The sequence below is a fragment of the Amaranthus tricolor genome, chromosome 8 (genome assembly GCF_026212465.1).
Source record: "Amaranthus tricolor cultivar Red isolate AtriRed21 chromosome 8, ASM2621246v1, whole genome shotgun sequence".
Taxonomy (NCBI): Eukaryota; Viridiplantae; Streptophyta; class Magnoliopsida; order Caryophyllales; family Amaranthaceae; genus Amaranthus; species Amaranthus tricolor.
The window spans coordinates 30,301,919-30,320,687 of NC_080054.1; the positions used below are offsets into that span (position 1 = coordinate 30,301,919).

The 18,769-nt window shown below is 31.2% G+C and overlaps 2 protein-coding genes across 3 annotated transcripts; one reads left to right on the top strand and one right to left on the bottom strand.

The window, feature by feature from the left end:
* Nucleotides 1-2,625: 2,625 nt before the first annotated feature.
* On the top strand, nt 2,626-9,436 carry LOC130820593 (uncharacterized protein At2g33490-like). The gene is made up of 10 exons (XM_057686023.1): nt 2,626-3,162; nt 4,318-4,390; nt 5,139-5,213; nt 5,620-5,681; nt 5,760-5,828; nt 6,291-6,319; nt 6,409-6,616; nt 6,739-6,999; nt 7,185-8,156; nt 8,944-9,436. The coding sequence occupies exons 1-9, from the start codon at nt 3,055-3,057 to the stop codon at nt 8,121-8,123; spliced, it is 1,824 nt and encodes a 607-aa protein (XP_057542006.1). The 5' UTR covers nt 2,626-3,054; the 3' UTR covers nt 8,124-8,156; nt 8,944-9,436.
* Nucleotides 9,437-9,825: 389 nt separating this feature from the next.
* Nucleotides 9,826-14,206, bottom strand: LOC130820594 (leucine-rich repeat protein 1-like). 2 transcript variants are annotated; one of them, XM_057686024.1, is made up of 7 exons: nt 13,891-14,206; nt 13,653-13,785; nt 12,894-12,965; nt 11,343-11,486; nt 10,825-10,896; nt 10,634-10,705; nt 9,826-10,539 (listed from the first exon to the last, which is right to left on the bottom strand). In XM_057686024.1, exons 1-7 carry the CDS (start codon nt 13,991-13,993, stop codon nt 10,461-10,463), a joined length of 675 nt encoding a protein of 224 aa, XP_057542007.1. In that variant the 5' UTR covers nt 13,994-14,206; the 3' UTR covers nt 9,826-10,460. The 2 variants fall into 2 exon arrangements, with proteins under 2 accessions (XP_057542007.1, XP_057542008.1); XM_057686025.1 differs by lacking the exon at nt 12,894-12,965.
* Nucleotides 14,207-18,769: the final 4,563 nt, after the last annotated feature.

The window sequence follows — 18,769 nt, forward strand, 5'->3', positions numbered from 1 at the left end:
CTAAAGTTTGTTTCTATAAATAATAAATAAAATAGAATAAGCAAACTATCCAACAATCATGATATAGGGCGGAGATCTCTAGGGCATGGATAAGAATTTGGAAGTCAAGATTTAAGGCGAGATCAAGATGCCTTATCAATATCATTTAAGAAAGAAAAAATACTCCATTTGTTCTTGGTTTTTAGGTTTTTTTTTTTTATAATTTTTAAAGTAATTTTTAAATTTTAATATCTCTATATCATAAAAAATATAAAAAATTACTATATATTAATAAAGTGTACAATATATTTGTGGAAAACCATAGTTAAACTTCTTCCTTAAAGTAGAATATTTCAAATAAGAAAAAACATTTGAGAACGAAGGGAATAATCAATAGAGTAGACACTGCAAAATAGCAAAATACTCTCTCTGTCCTACTATCTTGTGACATTTGCTACACTGATAAAATTTGAGTAAAACCAATAAAAGTTATAACAGTGTAAAATGTGTAAAAAAGTGTAATTGATGAAAATATGAAAAAAATATGTAAATAAGATGAAAAGATAAATTAAATATATAGTTATGTTAGAGAAAAATACTTTCTCCGTTTCATATTACTTGCACCAGAAAAAATATAGTAATGTGGAATTTTATTTTATTCGTCTCATCACATATTTTAATAATATCAAATTTTTATAATTTTTAGTTATGTATAATTCCAAATATAAATGATCCAACAAATACATTAAATTGCGTAAAAATGTATTTAGTACAAGTATTTAAAAGCGGAAAGTATAACAAATTTCATTAGACGGATCTCGAGACACGGATGGAGCAAGAAGAAAAAAAATGAAAAAGTAGAAAGCGGGAAACATAAGGGTTGCAGACTTGTAGTTGTAGACAAGAAGGTGGTCCACCTGAATATAGAGTCAAAGTCAACACGATCGTTGATAATGGGGCGCCTTTTCTTCTTCGGTTGTAGAAACTACATAAAGATGGATCCTTTTAATCAAACCAATTAAACTATTCAACTTTAGTATCAACGGTCCATCCAAATTATATTCAAACATATTTCAAAGGATGAGAAAATGATAATTATCGAGATTTAAAATTTCTTTTACGTGAAAATATAAAGTGGACAAATAAAAAGAAATAGGAAAGTATTCACTTTAAAATTTAATTTTTTTTATTCAAAATAGACTGATAAAAAGAAATAAGAAAAATTACCTAGAATAATCTAATATTTTCATGATTTTCCTATAATAATCTCACCTATTAATTAATCATGAATAATCCCAACTTTAAAGGGTATTTGCCTAGAGTAAACTTGGGTAACCCAATGACATACTATAGTAGATAATTCACCAAAAAGATAAACTGAAAATTAATTTAAAATTAGAGAAAAATTTTAAAAATTTACATAAAAGATTCTAAATAATAAAAAAAATCATAAATTTTTTTAACATTTTTTTGATATATTTTTTTAATTTATTTTTTTAAAAAAATAAAACTTGCTATAACAGTCATCCGATCACCGGATTTACTTTAAAAAAATACCCCTCAAAGTTGGGATTATTCATGGTTAATTAATAAGTGAGATTATTGCAGGAAAATCACAAATAAATTGGATTATTTTAAATAATTTTTTCAAAGAAATAAACTAGATGAAAATCAAATATTTATTTTCTAACTTTACTTATTTAGAAAAAATTTTACGCTAAATTGAATTTGGAAGTGAGATGAGTTATATTGTAAATTAAATATCATATTTAATTTAATATAAAAAGTACAAGGGTTATTGAATAGATTAGTAATTAATTAATTTCGAAATTCAAATGTGAGACTTTAAAAAATGTATTCAACAAAATGGACTGAGTGTATGTTGAGTAGTAAAAAAGGAGGGTAGAAATAATGGTTAAACTAATAAATGAGTATATAATAGTAGTTGATTAGTTAGTAAAATACTTCAAAAGTGATTTCATGAGCTATACTAGATTAAAAATAATTAAATTACAGTCAAATAAATACAGCTTTTATAATATTATTATTATTTTTAATAATAATGCATATGCACTCTTAGTTCTTTTTGCATGACTACTAGGAAAAGGATATATACAGTCTTAAGGGTTATATATAAGAAAGAATTTTGTATTTAATTTATGTAATTTAATATTATTTTTACTTTGGAAATATAAATATTTAATTATATTTAATTATTTTAACATTTATTTTTTTTGGAAAGTTAAAGTGATTATATAAAATATTTATTGTTTCTCAATTTTTAGATTAGATTCTTTTAAAAGTTTAAAATTATAAATAATAAAGAAAATTTGTTAATGTTTATGTACAATTCTAAGGACTGTATTACCCTTAATACTTTTATAGATTTTTTTTACATGTTTTTAGATATGCAAAGGTAAGATGGATATCACATAATTTCACTATCATACTCCTTTATTTGCATTATTTTAACTGTTGTATTTTTCAATTAGAGATATTTAGAATTGAATACATGTATTGAAAAACATGTAAAAATCAAATAAAACAGTACTAATAGTGGATAAGAGGAAGTATTTTTTATAATTAGGTACATTATATATTAAATTTGATATTGAAACAAAAATCCTCTTTTTAGTCCTAATATAATATAATTACAATAACGTAATAGAACTGAAGTATTAAATTTCCCCAAAAACTTGAATTACTATTCATTAAGAAAAAGAAAATAGGAGAAAGGGAAGGGCAAAGGGAATATGAAAAAGTCATATAAATATAAACAATAGAGTCTCATTTCCATATTCGTACGTCGACGACGAAGATAGTACAAAGAAGAATAACCAAACCCAGAAGATATTTGAAGATTAAACGTTAAAGTCTCACAAGAACAACAACAAGACCGCAATTGTTGAATTTCAATTTTTCACTTTTTCAATTGTTGATCATATTTAATTGCAATTCTTCATCTCCGACCTCCATTAATTCTTCGATTTCGAGCTTGTACTTTCTCTGCAATCAATCAATCAACCAGTCGATTGTTCAATCGAATTGTTGCGGGATTCGTGTTGTTTTGTCGAAATGAAGACCTCGTGGAAGAAATTGATCAATCATCATACAAAACAGAATAGCAAGGACAGGAAAATTCAGCCTCTTGCTCAATTAGACGAGCTTGCTAAAGCTTCTGAGGTATTTCTTCTTCTATTTGATTTTTAAGGTTTTGCTTTGGTTTTTATGCGATGTTTGATTACTTTTGAGTTTTGAATTTACAGTTGCTTAATTGTTTTTGTGAATTAATTAATGATATGTTGAATTTTTAAAAGTATTGTTTAAGTTTAAACTTTATTTTAAGCTTATTAACGAATAATGATATTTTTAATTTTGTAGAAGATGATACAATCAATTAATGTGTACTTTATTTCCTTTTGGAGTTTGGTCTATCTCAAGTTCTTTTTTGGATTTTTTTTTTCATTTAGTTCGGGAATTGGAGTGTGCTTTGTAGAGTTAAATTTAAATTAAGTTTAACTGGAGGAAAATATGTTGAATTGAATTCTGCCTTATATGGAAAAAATTTAGTCTAAAAAGTAGCTCTGAAATTCTCTTTTTTGGTTCATTGACAAAAAATTAGTGGGAGGGAATGGAGCGGGATAAAGATAGAGATAGTTTAGGCACAAGAATTTCGTGGGATTCTTTCCTCAAACAAGGAATTTTTTTTTTCCAATTTCAGAAATTCTGGAAAAATGCTAGTTCAGAACAGTTATGGTCCTTATAGATTTGGATGACAAAAAGAACACTTGCTGTTCATTGATGGCTACATGATCTTTTTTAAATGAAGTTTCTGTTTATGTTTTTTGTTGATTTCCAACTCAGTAATTCCTTGGAAAACTTGGTCCAAGAAGAATACTCTTTTCTTTGTAGAAAATGTGCTTGGTCTTTTGGCCACCCACATCATTAGTTATTCCGTTGGTTGCACAAAGCAGAGAGCTGAGAGATTTTATTTCTTCTTCAGTTAATTGCACAAAAGGGTTATTGAATTTTCACCAACTCTTTAATTTATCATCTTATTACACCGTTAAGACTTTTACTCATAATTCACAAGGAAATGTTTTGAATTTGATTCTCTTACCTATTCATGATAAATACACAAACAAAACGACGAGAAAAAAGCAAATTTGAAGGAAGACTAATGTGTAATGTCTAAAAGTGAAATACTATATTAAAATACTTTTTGCCTGAAAAGTAATATTGAGTTTGAAGAGTTCATTGGTTTTAGTCATGTGCATTGTTGAGTTTGAAGAGTTCTCAAATCTAATCTTAGGTTGCTGCGTGTTCTGAATTATCCAGGCAATGGAAGACATGAAAGACTGCTACGATAGCTTGCTCTCTGCTGCAGCAGCAGCAACAAATAGTGCATATGGTACGTGAATGAAACAGCTAAATGGCTTTTTGTAAGTTAAATAGCATTAGTTGCAAGGTTATTAGGATCGGGATTCTATCTAGGATCGTTAAGGGGGTAGGATCGAAATCAGTATAATCGGATCGTAGGATCCTACAAATATGCATTAATGTGCTAAGGATTAGTGATTATCAATTATATTTGTTCTCGTTTTAAGTTTTAAAGTGTAAGTAAAAACTTATTTGACTTTATCTATTAAGTTTTGAAAAAAAATACTTTTAATTATCATTTTTAAGTGAATCTTTATTGTGAAAATATTTTACGATTGGAACTACCCATGTAGGATCGGATTGTTATATTGTAGGATCGTGTTATGATCCTACCACATAAATTCTTGAGCAAAGTAGGATCGCAGGATTCTATTGCGTTAAGATTCTACCTATGATCCGATCGGTCGCCTATTTTTGGATCGTAAGATTGTAGAATCGTAGATCGGAATTGGGATTCTGATAACTATGATCAGTTATACTTTGTGCTATTTTTCAAGTTAGGATTGTCAAAATTTGAACTTAAAATTTTGTCCAGATTATGCTTTTCTTAAGTCCAGCATCAATCAATGTTCAAATAAACGTTTGTAGCACAATCTATCAAAATGATAATACTGAAACAGATAATAGTACACATCTATACGATTTTGTTGACCTTGTGAAACTTTTGTTTATTTATTTACTGCTTAAAACTTTACCAAGTTCATTTCTTTTTGTCTCAGAATTTTCTGAATCGTTACGGGAGATGGGTGTTTGTCTTCTTCAGAAAATTGCATTGAATGATGATGAAGAAAGTGGTGAGCTTCCAAACTCTGATCCTGGAGTGCATTTGTTTTGCATCTTCTAATCTGAACTGCTAGTTGATTATCATGTGCCATCCAATTGTTATCTTGGATTCTTGACTGTTCAACACAATGACTGGATTATTTAATGAGATTCTGACTGCATTCCTTACCCTTTTGTGTCAGAAGAATCTCAGTGGTGCATGAGAATTCATATTAAGTTTCATAGTTAAGGAATTATTCCTTTTCACCTGTTTATTCTGACTGTTTTTGCAATTATGATCAGAAGGTAACTTCTCAGGGATTTTATTCGGAGTTCTCTGATTTTTTTGCTGTCATGGAAGATACATAATTGAATTTGCTGTCATGATAGCTTTCTGAAACTTTAATAGCTTCTTATCATGTAAATATTTTCCTGCAGGTAAAGTAATGCTGAAGCTTGGTAAAGTGCAGTTTGAACTTCAAAAGCTTGTTGATAGCTATGTGAGTCCTTTTAGTCCTATTTCTTTGGTTTGTTTGGGATATACTTCTATATACTGATAATGTTCTGTCACTTGTCAGCGTAATCATATTTGTCAGACGATCACTGTTCCATCCGAGTCTCTTATAAAAGAGCTTCACACTGTGGAGGTTAGTTTGTGCCATTCTTGTTCAGCTTTTTCTTGAATTTCATTCATGTGGGTGGTGGTATGGTAAGCATTAATGCCCGCCTGATGGCTTTGATGAGTATCATTACTGTTTTGATCCTCTGTTACTGACATTTATTATGTATAATGTCAAATGCTTCCTTAAGCTTTTCCTTTTTCTTATTTTTTCAATTTTCTCAAAGGAGATTCCTGGTCATCTTTTTATTGGAAGGAGTTTGATTGCTTTTTGTTAGTATTGGTTGCATGATTCTGTCCTCATCTGAGTCTCTGTTGTGAACTTCAGATAATTGCTATTCTTTCTTATATAAGCAAGTCCCCTCCTGGGAAGAAACCCAAGTGTTCTCATGTCTCTTGATTCAATGCATGGGGGATAGGGTTGAGAATATTGAGTTAGTGAAATCAATAAAATTGGATCTGACTTACTTTATGTTAAATTGTGCTGCAGGAAATGAAGCTTCAATGTGACGAGAAAAGGTGAATCTTATTCTAGATTTGGTCAATATTTCTAATCCTTTATATTTGTTTTTTTAAATAGCTCTTAACCTCATGTTTTGCATCTGCAGGGAATTATACGAGTACATGAAAACAAAATATAGGGAAAAGGGAAGATCTAAGAGTGGGAAGGGTGAGATCTTCTCGCTGCAGCAACTAAAAGACGCCAAAACTGAATTTGATGAAGAAGCTACGTTATTTGTCTTCCGTTTAAAGTCTTTAAAACAAGGCCTACCCACAAGCCTTCTTACTCAGGCTGCACGCCATCATGCTGCTCAGGTTGTTACCTGCTGATCAATTAGCATTTTCTTTTGCATTTTTCTCGATAGTTTGTCTGACAGTTTTTAACAATTAGATGCTGAGCTAAATAGTTAACATTGTATATTTTTTGCCGGATGCAGCTGTCTTTCTTGCGGAAGGCTGTTAAAACTCTTGAGGCTGTTGAACCACATGTGAATTTGGTGACTCAACAGCAACATATAGCTTACCCCTTCATTGGCCGTGAAGATGAGGAGTCAGAAGATGCTGAAGATGATGATTGTAGTGAAGAGGATGACTACAGCAGTGCCTCTAGTGGGGAATATGAAGAAGAATTGAGATATGATTATCAACATAATAATAGGCAGCTCAGTTTTGTTTCAGCTCCAAAAAACACCTTAGAGGTTGGTATTTGGAAGTTTGGCAGTGTTTACTTTGTTTAGTTTAGAAAATTTCCGTATGTTTTACCTGATAATTGCGAAACTGCAACATAACTAACATGAGTGCAAACGTACTGTATGCTTTGGTGTTAAATTGTTTGGCAAAGAAATGATGGTTAAAATGAAGTCTGATCAATGCATTTTTGTAGGTAAATTTGAAAAACTACAATAGGGATTCTCTTATAAGAGAACAGAAGATGCTCAGCCAATCTGCCCCACTGATTCCTCAGCGGAAACTTGAACCAGCTGAAAGGATTGGACAATTGCGGCCATCATCATCGAGAAAGTTCTATTCGTATGTTTTGCCTAAACCAGGTGATAAGAGTGCAATTTCTGCTGGTGCTCTAGTTTCACAGACCAAGTCAAACCCTTTGCCGACTAAAAATTTATATCATTCATCCCCGCTGGTATCAAACAATTTTGAAAAGCTTGTAGGAACTAAAACTTTGTCTGGGCCTATTACCTTAAACTCAAAATCAATATTGAAAGAAAGCAATAATAACAGAATGCCCCCACCTTTAACCGAGAATTTTTCAGTTCAAAAGTGTAAACCTCAGACCTTATCTAGTTGCAAAAGTCTCAAATTACAATCCTATTCTGGTCCTTTAACTAGCAAGCCTTTCTCAACTAAGCCTTCATTATCAGCTGGTCATCCTGTAATTTCCAGCATTCCAAAATTTTCCTCTGGACCCATTTTGAGGGGTTCAGTAACTAGATCATCGTCTCCGACTGCTTCACCAACCTTTACTTCTCCAAAAATAAGTGAGCTTCATGAGCTCCCTAGACCTCCAACACACTATGGTTCTGGAAAATCTTCAGGCACCATCGGATTTTCTGCACCACTGGCGTCAAAAAGTTCAGAGGATGTCACTACTATTAAATCATATGTGCCTAAGATAGCATCTCGACTACCCGCTCCTCCTCAAGTTGGTTACTTCTCCATGCCCTTGAGTGTTTCCGCGACTGCAACAAAATCACCCTCTTCCAGGCCTTCGGAAACTTCCCCTGATTCAGAGAAGTCAGCAGATATGTTTTCTCCTCCTTGGACACCAATAATGTCAGCAAATCAGAATCCAACAAAAAGCTGATTTGGACTATCATGTAGGCTTCTCCTAATAGAGGTAAACTTTTGTTTATTGATTTTTTTTTTTGACTTGGATGCTTTGTTTTTAACATAGTCTTGTTTGTACTAGCATCATTGCTTTGATATTTTTGAAGAGTTCTATTATTCATGTTCATCTAGTATTTGCACCTGTACTTGATCAGGATGAAGAGAGTAGCCTTAAAATCTAGAAAAAAAGTAATACTAGTTTATCTGTTGATTGTTATTAATGTACTTATTGTAGCGCCTGTTCGGTTAGTTTCTTCCAAGACTTGGTATTAATGGAGGATTCACAATTCATTCTAGCTCTATTTTTTATGTTCTAGAAAAAATGAAATAGATTCTTGTTAATTTTTGGCCAATCATGCCTTCAGACATTCCTGGTGCTCTCTTGGAGTTGTCATAGATGCTCCTTTGTCCCATTAAATTTGCTACATAACGCAAATTATAGTGAGAACTTTATGACAGTGTTGCCAATTTAAGGGACAAAGCGAGTAAACAATAATGTTTTATTTGTAACTGTTACAAATACTCCTTTATCCTTTAGAATTTGCTATATTACACAATTTGAAGAGTTTTTCGGAAATAGTGTAGCAAATTCAAAGGGATATGGGAGTATATTATATAATATTTTTTAAGTGTCTTTTACGTTGGAGATAAGTTATGTACATTGTTATGGCTTATAAATTGCTCGTTATTATCTAAAACTCATTTCCTCAATAAATCAAACGTAAAATTATTTGCCTCCGACCCTTGTAGTGCTGTATGAAAATGGCGAAACTAATCATTGTTGTATTTACATGCAGATCTATTGTGTATTTTACACTTCCTACACGGCCATCTGATACAGGCCAAATGGCTTGTATATTCTATAGAAGATCACAGGAACAATCCCCTGTACAGAATTTACTTGTTCGTGTGACCATATAAATTTTTCATACAAGTTCAGCTACATCGTCGAAACGACTTATATTGTTTTATGAGCATTGGTTACGCAGGCGTAAAACATTGGTAATTATCTGCTCTTCTATGTTTACTACTCCTATTATGATAAGGAGAGTACCATTGGTAGGAAATGTGCAGAAAGTTTGCCTTCTGGTACTTGCAGAATTTAGGTATCTGTACATGTTTACAGAAATTTGTTAAAAGTTTTTAGATTCTTTAAAATTTATACTAGGCGTATTTCTTTGTAATAGGGCGTCCATTCTTTTATGGAAATTTTGTAGAGAATATTGCTTGTGAAGTATGATAAAAGTGTTTCACTATGAAGTATAAAAAGTATCACTGTTACAAATTTTACAATTTTTTTTACTTGATTACTCCACTCTGATACTTCATTTTAATTTCCATTGTAGTTGCTCACTTATATTTCGTTTAAATTCAAAGCCTCAAAACAATTTGTAATGCATCGGGTTTTATCAAAACTTTGTAAATATTACTCATAGTGGCAAACATGATTAGAATAGGAAGGAGAGGACACAAAAAAAAAAAAAAAAAAAACTTTCAGTTTTTAAGAGATTATCATATTTATTTTTTCAGCTTCTACTTTTCAATTTACTATAATTTTCTTTTATGAAAAGATTCTCTCCACCTTTTTATTTTCTTCCATATATTTCACGCTTTTTTTTAATATTATCCCTACAATTCAAATTATCTCACAATTTTTAAATTTTTATACAATATACAAATATGATAATTTCTTTTGGATAGAGTCAATACATCGGAAATTAACAATGAAAGTGGTGAGCTTAAAGCTTGAATTAAAAACACGCAATTATTAAGATACATTAGTAGATTTTTGTCACCTATGACTAACCCTAGTCATTAAAAAAATTTAGAGGAGTTTCCCTTATATCTATCATTGATTAGACACAAGGTTTTCACCTTTGATCAAACGCAAGTGTTCATCTTTTAAGTTTGACCGCATTATCCTACAACTCCACATAAACATTTCCTTCTCCGCGAACAAAGCATAGTCCATCTAGTGGCGACATTAGTCGACCAAAACTTTTAACGTGGTTGTTTGAAAAAAAAGAGCAATTCTTGAGTAATAAACTGGTTCAAAACAAGGGGTTCTGACTTTCAGGGTGATAATAGATATTACTATATCACATTTGAGGGACAAAACTGACGTCAAAGATAGAGTTCGTCCAACATTTGAGTCTCTGTCAAGAACACCAATGTTCAGATTGAGAATCCAAAGGACTATTGCTTACTATTCTCCCTTTTTTGATGCAGTATAATGTTACTATAAAAACTCCTATTACATTAATTAATTTCCTTCTCGACATGTTAACTTTTGCGGTTTTGCCTCTTCGCAACTTCAGTTACATTCTCTTCCAGAATCGTATCGCACAAAACCGACCAATTCCGGTCCTTCTAACCTGGGATTGTTCACAAAACTGCAATTGCAATAGCAGGAAAAGGTCATTTGGTTAACCAAGAAGTAAAGATACGAAATGAAGGATATACACTTGAGCTTGGAATCCTAATCACCTTTCTTCGGTAAACTTCGAGAATGAACCGGATGTTGGAAAGGTACCACAAAAGTTATTGTTCGACACATTCCTGCAGCGACACGTGACGGTAATAAGTTAGTTTTCATCTTTATGTTGGCTTTTTCCGTATTTATATTATTTATCGAGGAGGGGGTTGGGAGGATCATGGTTTAGATTTGACAAACATACAAGATCTTCAGGTTTCCGAGCTTGGTAAGCTCTCGAGGGATTCTTCCCGTCAGATTGTTGTTGTTCAATCGGCTGCAAGTTAAAATAATATAAAATTCAGTAATTAGAATCAAGTTTGAATACTTTGTTTCAAGCGGAATTGTTTGTAGCATGACCACTAAATTAAAATTTTAAGTTAATGTAACTTGTAAAACCAGATCTCGACCAAGGGCGAATCTAGAATACTAGTAGAGTGAGGCGAAGAGCCTTTCTACATGTGTAGTAACCGTTGTTTTTCTGAGTTATATGTTACAATATTTAATATCAATAGGATTTTGGATCAAATGACCTGGGCCATGGCCTAGGATGGCCGGGCCTAGATTCCCAATTTGGATTTCGTGCGTTCAGTTTGCATGTGCAACTTAAGTTCGTTTGTACACGAGATTTTATTGCATTTTTGTTTCAGGATTTGTAAAGTAGAAATTATGCAGATACAATAACTCAAAATGAAATTGTAGAGAGTAAATTTCAATGCTTACAGAAATTTAAGGTTGGAGAGCTTAGAGAGTGATGAAGGAATCGGACCAGTGAGATTATTGTGAAACAAATCTAAGCTCACAAGGCTCTTTAGCCCACCAAGCTCATTCGGTATTTCACCTTCAAAGTTGTTCGTGTAGAGTTCCCTGACAAAAATCACACCAATATTAATCATTCAATGGTAAATCATGATTCACTAACAATGATTAGTTGGTTGCAAATTGTCTCAGCAACAACTTACGGCCCATTTGGTTAGTGGTAATAAATGGTAGTAATGAGAATGATTTATAGTGTAAAATTTCATTAAAAGTTCCATGTCATTACCATGGTGATAAACTTAAATCACAAAAAGAATTTTTATTTACAAATTTCCATTACCACCTAATACTACCTTACCTCTCCTAATAAGTAATATGTCCAATTTTATACAGGTGTGGTGGACATCTAGGATACATCAAGGATAGGCTCATTCTCTAGATCGAGATTATTTCTCTTCAAAATACCCCTGTTTCTACACTGTAATGGTAGTAGTTTGATTTGAGAATTAACCCATCTTTGAAAGCAAGTTTTTATTTCCTACATTTGTTTGGCAATTTTTGGTTGGCCAAACAGCCAAACAAAAAAAAAGTGTTTGGTATAGCTTTTCCACTCGCTTTAGGGTTTTTGACTCACTTTCTCTAATAAAAGACAACACACAACTAATTTTTAACAAACATTTCCTTGACAAACTTACATAACTATCAAAAAGGTCAATGCCACTAGTCAGTCAAATAAGTCAACTAAACCAGCTAACAATCAATTGTCAAACATCCCATTCTAATTGGTTAAGGCGACCCAAAAATGTCCGTAAGAATCCACTCTCGAAGATAAGCATATAACTCTCCTAGTTCCTCATGACATCCTTAACCTAAATGGATGCAAACATCAGATAGACCAAGTAACAGTATTGTTTTCAAAAAAAACCTAAAAGAACATATGAATTAAATGTTAATATTTTCCTTTGAACCTACTTTCATGACTCATAAAAGGTAAAACTTGAATGTACTGGCCACCAAGATAACGATACAATTAATTTTATGGCAGAATATACAGGAACTGCTAGATCTAACATTTGAAAACTACATCCAAAATCTATAATGTAGTGTTTATGAACAAGTATTTCATTTCAAATTATGGATTTCAAATATGAAATCATAAATGAAGAGTTTGAGAATGACAAGGTTTGGGTAGTCATTCTCAAATTCTCAACTTTAACTACTTTAAAAATAATGAAGGAATTTGATCCAAATCCAAATTTAAAAATTTTTAATTTGCCAAACAATAAATTTAAGTCGATTCCAAATTTCGAAATGAAATATCATTCCCAAACATGGTATAAGAGAAATTAATAGGTATAAAGAGCAGAGAAAGAAATCATACATTTAATGTCCAAAATATACAACTCCCTCCGTTTCGTATTGTTTATTACATTTAACCAAAAAATTCTCACAATTTTGATCAAAGTGTAACAAACAATGTGAAACACACGGAGTAACAAACAAGGCAGTACTTACAAATATTGAAGGTGCTCAAGCTTTCCCAACTCTGGAACTAATTTACCAGATAACTTAGCATTTCCAAGATCCCTGTTATCCAGTATTTATTCACTAATTAAGTTCTATTTAATTATATTTATCATCTACTCATCGGAAAATTGACAAAAACAATGCTAAATTCAGCTTATTATTATTATTATTATATTAAAGTTAATAGAGAATTATACACATATTTTCATAAAAATTATAGCTTGGTTATAGTTTAATTAACAAAATATTTAATTTAAGTAGAAAACAATAGAAAAGAAAGGAACTTTGAATCTAAAATTCCAATTACAGGAAACTATTACATTCATTAACCCAAATCATTAAATGGCTTCCACTCAACCTATAACTTGTTATAACAAATTTGTTTCTAGTAACCAAAAGCTTAAGCTGATGGTCGAGATTTGAGACCCTCCAACATGTTAAATACCCGACTTCGCCCTTTCACACAAGAATCAAGATCCTTTTTTAAGTCAGAAGTGTAGATAGAGTACAAGTCTACATCATGATTGGCATTAATAATTTCACTTTAGAAGGGGAGGTAGATGAGCTTCGAACCCAATGACCCGGAATTTCGAATACCATGTCAAGAAAAATTCAACCAAAAACCTAAAAAATACTTCTAGTTGAGCCCCCAATTCATGTTATACACCTTATGATTCACATTATTTATGGTGATATTATGAAGCTAATAAATAAGAATATATTTAAAGAAAGAAAAAGAGAAATTACAGGCGGGTAACCCGATTATGATGGTCACAAGTAACATGAAACCATGTACAAGGATCAACAAGGGTAGGATCCCAACTCTGCAACACATTTCCTGGGTCTGTTACTGCCTTCCTCAGTGCGAATAGTGCATCCCCTATCACATCATTATTTTAATTATTACCCAACAAATATTACCCAAAAACATTAGAATAAAACCCAGAAATCTGAGTAAATGAGAAGAAAAAATGAGTAATCTTACCTTCCAAGTTAGCATTAACAGAGAACGGAAAAAGGGTTGATGAAATTGCAAGGAAGATAGTGATTAATAGAAGGAAGAGATAATAATCATGAAAATTCGCCATTTTCGTAAGTAAAAGTTAAGAAATTGAGTTAATTTAGAGGGGAAAGCACGCAAATTGGGTGTTGGAAAGAAAGACAAGAGTGTACTTGGGGTTGGGGTTGGGGTTTGAATTCAGTCAGGAATCAGAACAACTCAGGAGTGTTGTTGGATTTTCTCTTTTTTTGAGGGGCAGGCAGGCTAGAGTTTTGTGTTTTGTCTTCAACTTATATTTGGGACTTTGCTAATCATTTCTATATATAGACCCTATAAAGTGCTATTAGTGCTTTTTTCGTTTCATTACATTATGAAGTACTTGTTAAAGTTTTTTAAAAAATTATCTTCAATAATTTTTATTATTGATTATTTCTAAATAATTTAATTTTTGAATTTTTTTTACCGATAGTGCTTTGTCACATTTTAATCGGCTACTGTAGCTATCTATCACCAAAGAATAGTAGTATAGACCAACGAAAAAACATAAAAAGGACGAAAAAGTGAATGTAACAATTAGTAGGTACTTATAGTACCCGATTAAAATGTGGCAAGGGGTGTTCTCATCAAATACTACATATACAAAGTTGAATTATTTACAAATAATCAATAGTACCTCATTAATTGTTACTTGCTATTCTACTACTTTTACAAGATTGTTTCTATTTTTTTCTACATTATACCTCATTAATTTTTACGCCCAACATATTAGGGATTAGAATGATTTTTTTTAACAAAAAGATAACTCATTTCTGGATTTTTTTTTTTTTTTTTTTTGCAAAACCCTTAAGTAATGACTACTCTACTCTTGTGTTTTTTTTTTAAATTAGGTGTAGAATAGTACTCTACTCGTGTTTTATTAAAATTAGGTGGTTTAATTAGGAATCCTAAGTAACATTGGTCATAGTTATAGGAGTTCGATTTATCATTTGTAAAGAGAATAAATTTTCTTTCTCCTTTGATTTTGAGTTGCACCATTAACGGACAATCTTGCATATAGGGGTAAATTTTTTATATAAAGTTGTAGATTCAGTCCAATTGAGATTACGAAAAAATCAAAACTCTATCAGATTAAGTATAATGTTTGTCTATCATGCCTTTTTCTTTTTAGATTTACATTTGAAATCTTAATAAATGAGTCGTTTATAAATCCATCCTAACATGTATTCCTTGAATCGTTATTAATATTAAAAGGCTTTAACATATTGGTGAATAAGTTTATAGGGTTAACATGTGAATAAGTAGTCAACTCAACATTGTGTTGAAGGAATAACAAGGACGAGTCGTAAGACTGTCTGTGTTAAGTCTGGATAGAATTGGTTCAACTACATACAGACATGCTATTACTTACAAGAAATGAAGAAGCCAATACTTTTGCTAGCCATCAATGATAGAGTATATAATATAGGAAAATTTAAGAAACTATAATATATAACAAGTTTTGCAAATGAACTATTTAACTTTTTTTTAAAAAAAACTACTTTATAGGACTCAAACGTTTGCAAAACGTTACTATTTGACAGAAATCTACCGTTAGTTGACCATTAAGTGGAGGTTTGATTAATCACAGGTTTGGCACGTGATGACACTAATTGAACCACCACTATGTCTTTCTCATGAAGGTAACATTTAGTGGCATCGCGTGCCATACACGTGCTTGCATCGGTAAAACATGCACTTATTTGTCAACTGACGGTTTCAGTTAAATGGTAGTCATTTACAAACGTTTGGGGTCACATAGAGTAGTTTTTTCAAAAATAATAGATTATGCAGTTTTTTTCGCAAAAGTTGATGTACATTAGGTAGTTTCTTGTAATTTTTCCTATAATATATCTTGATGCTTTAATCATCAACTTAAGATTTTGGTTACAGTGGCTCTGCATGGCCCCAATTTATGTTATATAATCTATCATACTCTTTCACACGACAGTCGTATAAACTAAAGGTGTAAATACAACATATGTTATTCTCATACATAATGTGAAATAGTTGTACTTAAAATAAAAAGCATATGAGATTTAAACATGTCATTTTGACTTTTTATACTATATTTAAAAATCAATTTAACTTATCACTTAAACTGATAGTTAAAAACTTTATAACATGTAAGAAGAAATTAATTTGTATGGTTGTCAAATACTAGTGTTGTCTTACCATTTTTTTATTAGTATATTTCTATGGAGTTTCACTTTTTACTTGTCCTTTTAAGTTTTACCCTTCCCTGGCAGCATATATTTTTATGAAGTATATAGAAGTACTTTTATTAAGTTGGCTTTCATCCTAAACCTGACCAAAAAAAGCTGATATAGAATATAATTATTAAAAGAAATTATCACATTTGTAAAACTATTAATTGATTTTTCAAACTTTAGTTAACATGTAACAACTTCTTCTCTAAAATATTATTATTAAAAAAACAGAATATATAATATATTATTTCCTCCTATTTATTGATTAAGAGATATTTCCTTATTGGGTCAATTCATTGATTATGTCTTATTTCTATTTTTGTCATTCTTTCTTATCTTTTTACCCTTACTACAACAACACATAAATACCAATGCTCTTTATGAAAAAAGTGAATTTTCCACTCACTTTTAAGTGGTTCTCCACCCTTCTTAGTTTTTGGTGCAAAAGGAAAATGTCCCTAAATCAATAAATAGAAAAGAGTATATATTCTATTATATGAAAAAGATCTCAACTCTATGTTTTTATTTATTATGAGTCTAAATCTCTTGAACTTGTTAGTTCTAATTCCTAACGCTTGATAATTTTCTAACAACTTTGTTACCTTCAACGAAGTTTAAGATTGTTAGCATTCTCTAACCCATCATTTACCAAGGTGTTCACCGTCTATGAGCACGCTAAGGTAAGGTGGATCTACTGCTTGCTACACGCAAATCCTCACTCTTTTTCATTGTGGTCACATTCCTTATTCTTAGGTTCACTTTGCAATGTGACAAATTAGTGTCTCTACCAACCACAGAACAATAGACAGTGAAATTTTTTTATCATCCATATAAAAAGAAAATGTTGTATAAATATTGTAATAAAAAATGTGGCTAAGTGTGTGGTTAAGAGTATCATTTCTGAACTTAGACGTTTAGAGGTTGGGTGGGGGTTTAAATCTTGCCCTGCCTAATTTTTTTGTGTGAATATTGAATAATGATGTTGACCCTTTAATTTACGATCTAAGATCTGTCTAAGACCCTTAACCAATAGTCAATAGATGATTATTTGATACTACATAACATATTGTAGAGCCATTGATGATTCGATTCCCTAATTGATAAGGCATTCATTTGGTGAGTTAGGCCCCGATGCATGCGTGGGCAGTGGGCACCTCTCGTTACTTCCATAGATTTGTATGATGCTCCATCTTCATGCATGTGAATAACTCTTCTTTTAATGCCACTCAGTTCTTTTAGCACTACCTTTAGCAGTAGCGTCCCCTTGATAGTTGATAGACAACATTCTCATATTTGACCTTAATTATGATCTTCAAAATTATTTAACTTTGACCAATGTATGGTCATTATTATTCAATTAATGGTGAGAATGATAATAAAAATTTAATATAATTCTGATAAGAGTATCTCTTGACACGTTTAATACTATATTGTTAGACTTTAAACATCTCATTCACTTCACAAAATTCATTTTAATGCATTATTTTTTAGAGAAACGAGATTAAGTAACGAACATGTTTGTGCGATAAGATACATGCTTGTGAAGTTAGCATCAGCTTCACCCAGTTTTATTCGTTGTGGGAACTACTCGATCATGATCTTTCTCGAGTTGAGCGACTCATTGGCCGCGCTCTCCTTTATGGATATGAGTTGTTGCCTTTCTTCCGCTTTCTAAACCATGCTCACAATTTTTATGGGCGAAATACATTGGCTAAGATGATGATGATAAATATGATCGAAGTTGTGTTATCTTGGAATTACCTTGTTAATTTATTGAAAATTTATACTTACTACAAATTATTTTTCTTATCACCATTTAGTTACAGCAATCAAACAATTCAATACGTGATCAAAAGATATCACTTCTTATAGGATCAAACAAAATAGAATGAGCAAATTAAATGAAAAGACTTTAGGGTTCCTCAAAAGAGGTGACTTGACAAAGCCAAGCACTATGAATAAAAGGTAAACTTTTTCTTTTGTGTCTCAGTTAATTCTCTCAAATACAAATATTCAACTTCAGTCAAAATTAAAAGGTAAACAGCTAACATTGCAATAATAACATCTGGAAACTGAAAAGTTATTCCTTCTTCAAACTTTAAAAAGTTTTCCATATACAAAAATTCAATCACCGTTGATTGGAATGTATAGTGCAGACTATTGATATTTTGTTTTTGTTCATCATTCATCATTGCTTTATTCAAGCTAATTTCCCGCCATTAATTCTTAAGCTATCTAATGTTTGTATTTGGTAAATTAGTTGGTTGAAATTATTTATAATTATGAATAAACCGTTTTTTTTAATAAGCTGCTCATAGTAGCGGATTTAAAATCAGCCGGTCAAACCAAGAAATAAAATCAGCTAGCCAAATCAGTTACTGTAATCGCTACCAATAATCAATTATCAGTCAATTTGTCAAACACCCCCATTTTGTTATCTACTTATCTTCATATTTCTTGATATGGTTAAGGTTCATCAAATTAAGCTTTTGTTTGAATTATCTCTTAATACTATACTAAATGCAGAATTAGGAGTTTGATTTTCATTCGATCTCTCATTTTAAATGATATTTATTAAGCGTTAGGTTAGGTATGAGATGACCTATACTATATGTCTT

What these genes read in the sequence shown, in the direction of transcription:
- LOC130820593 (XM_057686023.1), top strand. Translation starts at nt 3,055, where the DNA reads ATGAAGACCTCGTGGAAGAAATTGATCAATCATCATACAAAACAGAAT. An exon ending in AGCTTGCTAAAGCTTCTGAG is followed by an intron (nt 3,163 to 4,317) that starts GTATTTCTTCTT and finishes TGAATTATCCAG; the next exon opens with GCAATGGAAGACATGAAAGA. An exon ending in GAATGATGATGAAGAAAGTG is followed by an intron (nt 5,214 to 5,619) that starts GTGAGCTTCCAA and finishes ATTTTCCTGCAG; the next exon opens with GTAAAGTAATGCTGAAGCTT.
- LOC130820594 (XM_057686024.1), bottom strand. Translation starts at nt 13,993, where the DNA reads ATGGCGAATTTTCATGATTATTATCTCTTCCTTCTATTAATCACTATC. An exon ending in CTTGAGCACCTTCAATATTT is followed by an intron (nt 11,487 to 12,893) that starts GTAAGTACTGCC and finishes GATTTTTGTCAG; the next exon opens with GGAACTCTACACGAACAACT. An exon ending in CTCGGAAACCTGAAGATCTT is followed by an intron (nt 10,706 to 10,824) that starts GTATGTTTGTCA and finishes GTGTCGCTGCAG; the next exon opens with GAATGTGTCGAACAATAACT.